Source organism: Erythrolamprus reginae, chromosome 8 (assembly GCF_031021105.1).
Source record: "Erythrolamprus reginae isolate rEryReg1 chromosome 8, rEryReg1.hap1, whole genome shotgun sequence".
Taxonomy (NCBI): domain Eukaryota; kingdom Metazoa; phylum Chordata; class Lepidosauria; order Squamata; family Dipsadidae; genus Erythrolamprus; species Erythrolamprus reginae.
In genome coordinates, this window is record NC_091957.1 from 35,515,686 (window position 1) to 35,527,948 (window position 12,263).

A 12,263-nucleotide genomic window follows, 5' to 3' on the forward strand; every position below is an offset into this window, starting at 1 on the left:
AATTGCGCTGGACTTCAGAGCCACGGGGGCGAGCATACGTCACCGTTCCATCTTGGCAGCCCACCTCTGCCTGTACAGCTTAAGGATACAAAAACTAAAGTTATATCCAAAGCCTGGCACAAATGGGGCAACAGTTTCCAGTGAAAAATCCATCTGTTCCAGGAAAAGGGTCCAGCTGCATTATAAAAACAATGAAAAATACACAAACAATGGTGCTTTCACAGTTAATTTATTTTACCGTTGCAATCAGCCAAATTGGCTACGAAGAATAAATAAAGTAGAGGGCAGCAATTTGAATAACCCAACATTAGATGTCTGTGGTCTGCTTGATTTCCCCCCCATCTCATTATTAAAACAAAAACTAGACTTAAGCTCAAGTATCTATCCATTTAAATAAAAAATTAGTGCAGGTCAACTATTTCCACTTTTGGACAAAAACGAAAAAAACAAAACAAAACCCCGAAGATGTTAAATATTCCCATAGATACCTCCACTTCAAATTATAAAATGTAGAAAAATGGTATAATATCTTACAGTAACAAAACACAAGCAAGTTAATTATTTCAGTCTGTTCCAAAATACTTCTGCCCAAAATGTGTAGGTGCGACTGGATGAACCTCTGTTGTCAAAATTGTGATATCTGGAAATTCCTGTATTATTGATTTGGCACCTTAAAAAACAAAACAAAACTGTAAATTATATATGTAGCTATGTAGATTTTCTACTTCTGGAATGTGACCTTATCCAATTATTATAAGCTTTAATCAAAAGTTGACGTAAGTTTTTTCCCCTTTCCCAGTATTTTGTGAATTCAACAGCTGCATTCTCTTTGGACATATAATTCCTATATGAAAGTTTACATGTGACAGTTTCCACATCTGTCAACAAGAAATTCAATAATACTTCTATAATACAGAAATGACATTCTGGAATATTCTTCTTTGCCTAAGAAAAAAAAACTTAAGACGTGCCCTCACAAGCATCAAACACACAGATACACAACTCCTTTTATTTAATCTGTCTTTTCTAACAGGAAAGGATTTCACTACATAGGAATGTTGAAAGTCTTTTCAAATGTTTAAGAATTCTATTTATAATTATTCACTCCATCTCAATTTGTATCTTCAATATTTTGAAGATGCTCACATCCGTGCCTTTTACGAGATACACCAAAGACAAAACCTTGCAGCAGAAGTGTTAGTATCATGTTTCTCCATGTTGCTTGATCAAGTTCTCGTTAGTTTTACATATTGGTTTGGTTTGGTTGAAGACCTATGCTGAAACATTTCATCTGCCACTTTTAAAAGAAATCAATCATACCGTTGTATATAGAGTATATTAATTTCTCTCTTCATTTCTAGCAGGAGTATGGATCTCCTTAGATGAAACTAGACTTTCCCACAAATACCCTTATTTTATGGCCAGTTTGCCTGAACTTACCGTGGGGGGTAGAGAATAGACTCAGCAGGATTATAACGTTGGGCTGAACCCCGTGTTCTATGAGAACCTTTACGGCCTCGATCACAGTGTTGCCAGTGCCTGATAAATATATGGGGGCAGGGGGAGTAGAAGGGGGGAGAAGAAAGCAGAGGTGAAATATCCAACTGTCTTTTCAAACTTTATGTGTGTGTCAGAGTCATTTTCCTTTCTGTAGGATTACAACTGGAGTGAAGAGTCTAACTCTGGCACAATCTATTCCCAATTTTTTTTCTACGAAGCATTTGGCTAAACAGAATCATTGGAAAGAAAGAGTCAATTGCCAAGTATCTTACGAAGGGTTAAAAACCTGTGGAATTCTACATAGTCATGCCATTACTTAAATCACATCAACACACCTCCATCAATCGTTTTAGATGAGTAGACACCTCTTACTCAACATGTGCAGCCTAGGATCAATTAGATCAAGGACTAGACCAAGGGTCGGCAACCTTACACACTCAAAGAACCACAAAGGTCCTAACTGGAAGTCCGGTCCCCCCACCATAGAGTCTCCTCCTAGTGCGATGTCCATTTTCCTCTACCCGTCCTAACCGAAACCGCTATCAATTGTGGAGCCGACTGGAAAACCTGCCACTTTCCATCGTCTCTCCTCCTGGCACGCCCTGCTCCCCTCCCAAACCGCAGAAGCTCCTCTCAAAATTGTGAAGCCAACCAGCAACAGCTACAGCAGAGGGATGAAAGAGCCACATGCGGCTCCAGAGCCCCAGAGGTTGCTGACCCCTGGACTATACCTTCCACCCTCTGCAGCCCACCCAGCCTCTGATGCCGTCTTTAAAGCACTCACTCAGAATGGGGTACATGAGGAGGACTTTCCTTCTGTAGATGTCTGGTGGGAATTTTGCATAGTAGACTTTGGCTCTCTGGGTCTCCTCGTCGCTCTGGATCAGGATCTTCCCTATCCGTATAGATCGGCAGCAGTCGCGTAAGCCCTGTTCCATTGCCTCCCCTTCATTGGGAGAGGAAAACGGGAAAAGGTTACGCGGCAAAGAAGGGCCAGGGGATTACTCGCTTTAACAACTGTATTTGTACTCTCAACCTTACTGTAATTCTATGCTGTCTTCCTAAATAGGCCTGACTATCTTACATAGGTGAGCTCTGTGCATTGTTTTCTAATCGGCATTCTGGCGTTATTGATAATGTGGTACAATGATCAATAATAAGAAATACTAACAAGCACACAAGAAAACGTTAAGTGACCTACCACTTCTCATTATGCTGACCCCACAGTTTCCCTTTTCAAATTTCACTCCATCATATTTGTACCCTGTTGAAAAGACATAAATATTATTTTTATTTATTATAAAGAATTTGTTATTTTTATAAGAATAAAGAAATTTCTCCAGGAGTAGTATTCTTCAAGTTATCCAGTAGTAAACCTAATAACCTCATTTCCCAGACAGCAACGACATGTTTAAATAAGAAAACAGGAGGTCTTATAAATTTGGAACTAGCCAGTCACAGAAAGAAAGGACAATATTGCAATGGTTGACCTTCAGTGATGAGAAATAAAATTTGACTTAATATGCATTTTCACTGCAAACATTTACAGGGGTGTCTCTTTTTAAGTGTTGAAATTTCATTACCATCTGTATAGTAGTCAATTAATAAACTTTCTTCCTAAAGTGCAGTACTGCAGGCCATCAAAGCTGACTGCTAGATCTGCAGGCCAGCGGTTCAAATCTCATCACCGGCACAAGGTTGACTCTGCCTTCCATCCTTCCGAGGTGGTAAAATGAGGACCCGGATTCTGGGGGCAATAGGCTGGCTCTGTGTTTTAAAAAGTGCTATTGCTAACATGTTGTAAGCCGCCCTGAGTCTAAGGAGAGGGGCGGCATAAAAATCGAATAAATAAATAAAATAAATAAAATTTAGTCCATACTTTTTGGTGGGGGGTACACACAATGAAAGAAAAACTCACTGAGTTGCTGCTGTTGAATAATTAGTCTTTCATATTCTGACTCCAAGTCAGAAATCTGAGGAAAGAATCCAGCCACATCTGCAAAGTAGTACCAAAATAACTATGGAAGCTCCCTGCCTGGTTTCCTGAAGCTTTCCAAGAGGCTTGCCCTCTGACTTCCAAAACTGCAGCCTGCATGTAGGAACGAATCAGGTCAAGAGAGCTATTTTAGGCTAATGCACCGAGCAAGATTCCAGGCAAAATTAAGAGAACAACTCTTACTTTTTATCAGACATTTATTTACAGACTACAGACAACTCTATTTATTTTCAGGCTATTATTCCAATCACATACTGTAGATTCTGGCTCGGTAATGCAGCTGGTTCAGCCATTTCTGCCAGAATGAAAAGCCACCAGTGTTTCTTGCTTAGGAAACTAGTTTGTGATTTTGAACATCTGAAGTTAATTAACACTTAGCCAACCACAGCAGAAACAAAAGACAAAGCCAATATGAACTTGTATGAAAGACCTCTAGGAAATCCCAGGTTGGAAAATAAAAATATATTTAGAGACATGGGTACAAGCAACCTGATTCCTAAGAAAATTGCATGGATGCAGTCATGAAAACTCCAGGGGTTTTTATCTTCACCTTTGCCAGAGGCTGAGACTCCTGTTAATAAGATGATTAAAATAAGAAACACAACCTTATTGCTAACTGATCCTATCCGGCTCTAATCTATGAATCAGAAAATATAAAACTCTTGCTTGCATAAAAGCTCTCAAACTATTTTGATACAAAATAGGTGAATTTATCATCTCCTTGCTAGCTAATTATAGTGGCAACATTTCTCAGACCCACTTGAATTAAATCTAGGGTCAGATGCACAATAACCCAAAGTTCCAATCGGCTGGAAACACAGCATCTTTCATTCACAGGTCGCCCATTATAATCAGTGCACATTGTTCTGTGTCTGACCTTTTGTTTTTTATTTACACCCCCCCTCCCCTTACTCAGCAGAAGCACTGAAGAGGAAGGGATTTAAAGAGAGGAAGCAGCAGAGGTGGGCTGCTAAAGTGCGGCCATGTTATGGCGCACAAGCAAAAAACCGCACCGAAACACGGGTGCACCTGCGTCTCTGCACATGATTCTGCTACCTGCACAGCTGCAGTAGAATTGCGCTGGATTCCGCTAGCACTTAGAGCCACGGGAGAGAGCATACGTCACCGTTCCACTTTAGCAACCTACCTCTGGGAAGCAGGCGTACAATGGAAATATAGTGGTACCTCTACCTAAGAATACTTCTACCTATGAACTTTTCTAGATAAGAACCGGGTGATTTTTTGCTTCTTCTCAAGAACCACTTTCCACTTACAAATCCAAGCCTCCCAAACTGTAACTGGAAAAGGCAGGGAGAAGCCTCCGTGGGGCCTCTCTAGGAATACCCTGGGAGGAAATGGTTAGAAAAGGCAGGGGGAAGCCTACATGGGGCCTCTCTAGGAATCTCCTGGGAGGAAACGGCCGGAAAAGGCGGGGAGAAGCTTCCGTGGGGCCTCTCTAGGAATTCTCCTGGGAGGAAACAGTGCCGGAAAAGGTGGGGAGAAACCTCTGTGGGGCCGCTCTAGGAATCTCCTGGGAGGAAATAGGGCTGGAAAAGGCATGGAGAAGCCTCCGTGGGGCCCCTTCTAGGAATCGCCTGGGAGGAAACAGGGCTGGAAAAGACGGGGAGAAGTCTCCTTGAGGCCTCTCTAGGAATCACCTAGGAGGAAACAGGGCCTCCATCCTCCATGTGGTTTCCCCAATCGCACATATTATTTGCTTTTACATTGCTTCCAATGGGAAAAATTGCTTCTTACAAACTTTTCTACTTAAGAACCTGGTCACAGAACGAATTAAGTTCATAAGTAGAGGTATCACTGTATACATTTCAAGCAATGCATTGGCACTGACAGCTATGAGCATGCTACATAAACAGCCTGATATATTTCTCATTGTGTGCCTCTTTCCTCTTGTTACCCCTTCCTTCCCAATCCCTTCCTTTCTGGTTCTGCAAGGGTGGGACTGGGGAAAATAAAAAGACCAAGCAATCTCTCCCTCGCCGGACCTCACCCCCCACCCCTGCACAGCGGAGAAATTGGACAGGAAGGGATTACAAGAGAGGAACAATGGGGGATGCCCTAGTTTGCCAAATGCACTCGGAGGTTACCATCACATTCCTTTTGATGTGTATTCCCCGCTGTGACCTCCTTACTTTCCTGCAATCCTTCTTCTTCACTGAACGTAGTTCCCTTCTGCTAGCATCAGGGTAAGCATTCCAAGGGTGGGGTCATTGAGAAAAGGAAAATACAGTTGCAGTTTACAGGATGTCCCACTTAGTGACTGCTTTGGCTACTGAGAGTTGCTGGTCCCAATTTTGACTGCTATATGAGGATTGCCTGCATTTGAATACCAGTGCATTGATCTAATGATCAACCCCACAGTTTAAAAAACTAAAACAATCTTCTGTTTATTGGATTTTGTATACCTCAAGATTTAGTTGCTTAATCTGCATTGCCTATAAAGCAACTGGAATTCTCCAGCAAGTAGACCATCTGCTGCAGAAACATATGTTTCTGTATATATTATATATTTACATGAGAATGATTATTTATAATTTGAAGGTACTGTAATTCATATGTAATCTCTTTAGAAATCTACTAGTCCCAGAAGGTGGAACGGTGACGTGTGCTCGCCCCCGTGGCTCTGAGTGCTAGCAGAGTCCAGTGGAATTCTGCTATTGCACCTGGGCAGGTAGCAAAATCGCACACAGAGACGCAAGTGCGCCCGTGTTTGGGCGCGATAACCATGGAGTCCAGCGCAATTCTGCTACTGCACCTGGGCAGGTAGTGAAATCGGGCACGGACACGCAGGGGTGCCCATGGCGTCCCTGTGTGTCCATGCCCGATTTCACTACCTGCCCAGGTACAGTAGCAGAATTGCGCTGGACTCTGCTAGCCATCAGAGCTACGGGGGCGAGCACATGTCACCAGTCCACCTTAGCAACCCTCTGACTAGCCCTATATACATTTGCCGTTCTTTGATGTCTAGGACAACAAAACCCAGACAAGGACAGGCAATCCCCTGAGCAATTTATTTAACATTGTTGCTAAAAAGCGTTCCATGGTTTTTTTAAAACAATTTTATTTGTTTGCACTAACTCTATGATATCTTATCGATCTGTTATCTATCTCCTTCAGCCTTGGGCTAAATATAGTTAGTTCTTGGTTAGCAACTGTTTGTGGCAGCAGGAATTCAATCACTAAATGACAGGGTCATAATGCACAACAACAGGTGTTCTGCATCAATTTCTGATGGCAGTTCCAGTCATTAGGTGGTTGAAATCCAATGTCACATGATCACTATTTGCAACCTCCTGCCAGCTTTGCCACTGACTCAGTGATGGAGTGCTACCAGTTGACCCCGGTTCGGACAAACCAGTAGCAGGAGGTTCTGCCTCCTCACCTGCACACCATCATGGATGATCTGCGCATGTGCAGAAGCACCATGCACAACATTCACAGTTCTGACACCAGTAGCGAAGGTAAGTGAAGCCTACGACTGCACTGACTGCTTGCCTGAAACCTGCAGTGAAGATTGTAAATGGTGATCATGTGATTGTGGGCTATTACGAGCCCGTTGCCAGCACCCGAACTGCAGTCACATGATTGTGCGAATGCTGCAATGAATGCAATTTCAAGGGCCAGACATGTCTCTTCATTCAGCAGCATTGGAGCAAATGTTTATTAACCTTTGAATAATTTGGCCTGGGACACTCCCCCACCTTGGGAGCTTCTACCTTCTCTTACCTGTTGGGGTGGTCACTGTGCATTCTGTATATGGTAGTCGATTTAATCCCTCTTCAACTACGAGTCTGATCTGCAAGAGAGGAAAAATTCAAATAATCACAACCAAATCAAAATTTCAATGAAAGCATTTAGAATAGGCGTTGATTGCTTACCTGAACGCCTCTTCTCGTACGGTGAGCGGGTACAGCAGTCACATGGGTTGCTCATGTCCAATCCGGTGGAACTGAGCCTAGTATTAAAAAAGCTTGCCGGATCCGCCCCTTCCCCAGAATTCGCGAATCCATAGACTAGGCTCAGTTGTGAAGCTCTGTAGTGTTCAACTCTCATTGTTAGAGGAAGAAAGAGATAGAAGGTAAAGAAGACACATACAAGGGCGGGAAGTGACTGCTGTACCCGCTCACTGTACGAGAAGAGGCGTTCAGGTAAGCAATCAACGCCTATTCTCCGTACTGAAGGAGCGGGTCCAGCAGTCACATGGGACATACCCAATAGATGGTCCCTAGGGTGGGATTAGCTTGCTATCGTGTGAGATAACGGATTGGAGTACCCTTCTGCCGAAGGCAGCGTCCGCTGAAGCGTAGGAATCAATTTTGTAGTGCCTGATGAAGGAATTTGGCGAGGCCCAAGTGGCTGCTTTGCAGACCTCCTCCAACGGGGCTTGAGTCGCCCAAGCGGCCGAGGTGGCTGCGCTCCTGGTGGAATGCGCAGTGATGTTCCTTGGAACTGAGAGGGAGGCCGACTCATAGGCCTTAGATATAGTCCCTCTGATCCAACGGCCTATTACTGTTGAAGACACTTTGGCCCCCATGACTCTGGGATGATAGGCTACAAACAGTGCTTCTGACCTCCGAAAGGGTCCTGTGCGTTGGATATATATTCTCAGCGCTCTGGTGAGATCCAGGGTGTGCCATCTAATTGCCAAGGGATGGTCTCGTTGGAGGCAGAAGGAAGGTAGGACAATATCCTGAGATCTGTGGAACATGGAACTGACCTTGGGTAAGAAGGTGGGGTCCAGTCGCAAGACTACCTTGTCCTGATGGAATTGACAAAGGTCCTGCCTGATTGAGAGGGCAGCCAGCTCCGAAATGCGTCGGGCAGAGGTAATAGCCACCAGGAAGGCTACCTTACAGGATAGGTACCTGAGGGACGCCGATTTTAGGGGTTCGTATGGTGCCTGCGTGAGGGAGTGGAGAACCCGTGGCAAGTCCCAGGATGGATACCTGTGGACCTTGGAAGGCCTGAGGTTGGCTATGCCCTTGAGGAATTCCTGAACTTCAGGGAAGGATCGGAGAGGCTGTCTGCGGGGGCCCCCTAGGACAGATGAAATGGCTGCCAGATGACGCCGGAGGGTGCTGGTGGAGAGACCTTTATGGAAACCTTGCATAAGGAAGGAAATAATTCTGTGTATGGGGATGCACAGAGGGGAGAGACCTTCCTGAAGACACCACTGGTGAAACTTGGACCACGTGTGGTCGTAGATTCGATTGGTCGAGCCCCTTCTGGCCTTTAGAATGACCTCCACTGAATCGGGGTCATGCCCACGCAGTTCTAAATCTCTCCTGATAACAGCCAGGCGGTGAGGTGGAACCACTCCGGGTCTGGATGGAAAGAGGCCCCCTGCCGCAGCATATCCCCCGAAACGGGGAGTCGCCAAGGGTCCTGGACGGACAGCTGTTGGAGATCTGCGAACCAGGGCCGGCGGGGCCAATGAGGGGCGATTAAGATTACTCGGGCCCTCTCGGTGAGGACCTTGTGAATCACGTCCGGGAGGATTGGAATTGGAGGAAATGCATAGAGTAGGCCTGGAGGCCATGGACTCCGGAGGGCATTGATCGCTTCCGCTCCCGGGGATGGAAATCTGGAATAGAAGCGAGGGAGTTGTGCGTTTGCATTGGTCGCGAAGAGATCCAGGACTGGTAGGCCGAATCTGAGGGTGATTTGATGGAACAGGTCTTGATGGAGGTTCCACTCTCCTGGGTCTATCGTTGCTCGGGATAGCCAATCCGCCTGGATGTTGAGGCTCCCCGAGATGTGATCGGCTAGGAGCGACTGGAGATGTTTTTCCGCCCAAAGGCCCAGCTTGAGGGCCTCCCTCATGAGAGCCTTGGATCTCGTGCCCCCTTGCCTGCAGATATGGCTTTTTGTGGCAATGTTGTCGGTGAGAATGAGAATGTGCCGGTTGGGGATGCGAGAAGAGAAATGCTTCAGAGCCAGGGAGACGGCTCTTAACTCTAGCCAATTTATTGGCCTGGAAGCTTCCTCCGGGGACCACGTGCCCTGGGCTATCATCCCCTGGGCGTGGGCGCCCCATCCCGATAGACTGGCATCTGTGGTGATGACAAATTGATCCGGGCACCTGAACGGGGATCCTCTGTCCATGGCCGGAGACTTCCACCACTTGAAGGATCTGCGAACACTCAGTGGAATGACGATGCGTCGATTTGAGTTGCTGTGCCCCGATCTCTGAAAAGGCAACAGAAGCCACTGGAGTTCCCTAGCATGAAGGCGAGCCCAGGGAATGATGCCTATGCATGACACCATCTTCCCCAAAAGGGAAGATAGAGTAACTATGGATACTGAAGGATTAGATAAAATGTTAGAAATTAACTCCACAATACTGAGTTTTCTCTCGGGAGAGAGAAAAACCTGGGAAGATTTTGAATCAATAATGGCTCCCAGGTGAGGAATGGAAGTGGAAGGTTGGAGGTGACTTTTTTCAAAGTTGATGGAAAACCCATGGTCCTGAAGGACTGACATGGTGACAGAAAGGTCTGATTTCACTCTCTCTAGGGAGTTCCCATGAATTAAAATATCATCAAGATAACATAAAATGTGGATGGGAGACGCCCGGATATAGGCCGCCAGGGACCCCAAGAGCTTTGTGAAGACCCGAGGGGCCGAGGAAAGGCCAAATGGCATCGCCCTATACTGGAAATGCCTGCCTTGAAAGGAAAAACGTAAAAATTTTCAGTGGCATTTGGCTATAGGAATGTGAAGGTAGGCCTCAGTGAGGTCTAAGGAGACCATGAAATCTCCCGAGTGAATGGCGGCCAAAATAGAAGACAAGGAGTGCATTTTAAACTTCCTATATTTGATGAATAGGTTTAGTTTCTTTAAATCCAAAATAGCTCTCCAACCTCCGGAGGACTTTGGAACCATAAATAGGATGGAGTAAAAACCTAGGCCCTTCTGACCGGAAGGGACCGGCTGAATGGCTCTAATGGACAATAGATGAGAAATGGCCTCCTCCATACGGTTACAATCTGAGGATGACCTGGGCGAAGGGCAGGAAATAAAACGTTTAGGGGGAGGAGAAATAAATTCTAAAAGAAGGCCTGATTGAACAGTGTCAATGACCCAAGGGTCCTTGGAGGTGAGACGCCAATTTGCAGCGAAATGAGCTAGGCGACCCCCTATGGGAATGGAGGAAAGGTTACCATCTAGGTTTTTTTGAAGCCCTGTTAGAGGCAGCTCCCCTTTGGAAACGAAAACCCCTACCCCTGGAGTTCCTACCTTGGGAACGAAAGCGGGGGGAATACTGACCTGGAGATCTCTGATAGGAAGCCGCTTGATCTTGCTGGCGCCCTGGGCGACGAAAGGACTGCGTTTTAGTAACCTTTTTTGTGGTTGGACCCAAAACCTTCTTCTTGTCTGTGGTCTCCGTGAGGAGAGGATCCAGAAGATCACCGAAGAGAAGGTCGCGCTTTAAGGGGCCCTGGGATAACTGCCACTTTTGGCGAACTCCCGCTTGCCAAGGGCGAATCCATAGGAGTCTTCTTGCCGTTGTAGAGGCTGCAATAGACTTAGCAGAAAATCTAGTAGATTGTAAGGTGGCATCAGCCACGTACTGGGCAGCTGCAAAGACCTTGTTGAAGTCTTGTTGACCTCTCAAGTCATCTGGAGGAATGTGCTGTTGAAGTTGGCGAAGCCACAGCAGCATGGCTCTGGAGAAGAAGGAGGCTGCTGCAGAACTTTTAATGGCCCAGGAATCAGCGGAGAATCCTCTTTTGAGCATTTGCTCGATGCGCTTGTCCTCTGGACGGAGGACTTCCTCCGCCTCGCCTGGCACAGCCGCTGCCGAGTGAAGAATTTTGACAGGTTCATCTGGTTTGGGAAAAGATAGAAGCTCTTCATAGGAAGAGGAGAGTTTATACAACTTTCTGTCCTTGGTAGAGGGATTAAGGCCAGAGGCTGGAAAATCCCACTGTTTAAGTAAGGCATCTTTAAATAATTTAGGCATAGGGATTACCTCGTTATCCTCCTGTTCCTCTGTGAAGTAAGGTAAATTCTCCTCCGGGGGATCAGTGGAAGTGGAGGCTTGTTTCTCCTGGGCCGCTAATCCCGTAGAAATTCTAGCTTTGAGGAGGAGAGATTTGAATAGTTGAGAAGGGAAAATAGTAATAGGAGGAGGGACCTTTATTTGGGATTCCTCATCCTCTGATAAGCCCTGGAAAGGGTCTTCATCCTCCTCTATATCCTCATATTCATCTTGGGAGGACTCTGAGTCATCCTGAATAGGAGCTCTGACCGCTGGGGAAGAACCCAAGGGGCGGGAGGAACGAGAAGGAGGAAGAGGTAAAGGAAGCTCATTGATGGAGGAGAGTTTGGCATCAATGGCTTTGGACAACACAGCAAAAATAGATTGGAACTCAGGAGGTAAACTGGAAATATCAGCAGAAATGGCAGAAGAATTCCTAAAGGCCTGGGAGGATCCTGGCTGGGGGGAATCTTCCATAATATCTGGTTCCTCTGGACCTATGCCCCATAGGTTAGGTTGGGGTCTGTCTAGGTTTGGCTCATCCAGAGATAACACAGGGACCCCAGAAGGAGGCAGACTAGAGGCCTCTGGTGGGTCTTGACTACTGATTACTTGGGCCTGCACTTTCAAACGTTTTGCTGATTTATCATGAATCTTTTGTAGGGCTAGGTCCCTTCTCTTCTCGGCCCTGGTGACCTTGGTCGAGGGGCGGGCCCCTGGAGAAGAGGAGGAAGAGGCCTGGGGGATACTAGTAATCTCATCGCC

At 46.0% G+C, this 12,263-nt stretch overlaps 1 protein-coding gene across 1 annotated transcript in view; it reads right to left on the bottom strand.

The window, feature by feature from the left end:
* Positions 1 to 213: 213 nt before the first annotated feature.
* The window catches only part of UPRT (uracil phosphoribosyltransferase homolog), a 41,245-nt gene continuing 29,195 nt past the window's right edge, over positions 214 to 12,263 (bottom strand). Inside the window, exons 3-7 of the mRNA XM_070759648.1 lie at positions 7,241 to 7,310; positions 2,702 to 2,764; positions 2,285 to 2,446; positions 1,441 to 1,539; positions 214 to 670 (exon numbers count right to left, since the gene is read on the bottom strand). Coding sequence (XP_070615749.1) covers positions 564 to 670; positions 1,441 to 1,539; positions 2,285 to 2,446; positions 2,702 to 2,764; positions 7,241 to 7,310 — 501 coding nt within the window. The 3' untranslated portion in view covers positions 214 to 563. The remainder of the gene's footprint in view (positions 671 to 1,440; positions 1,540 to 2,284; positions 2,447 to 2,701; positions 2,765 to 7,240; positions 7,311 to 12,263) is intronic.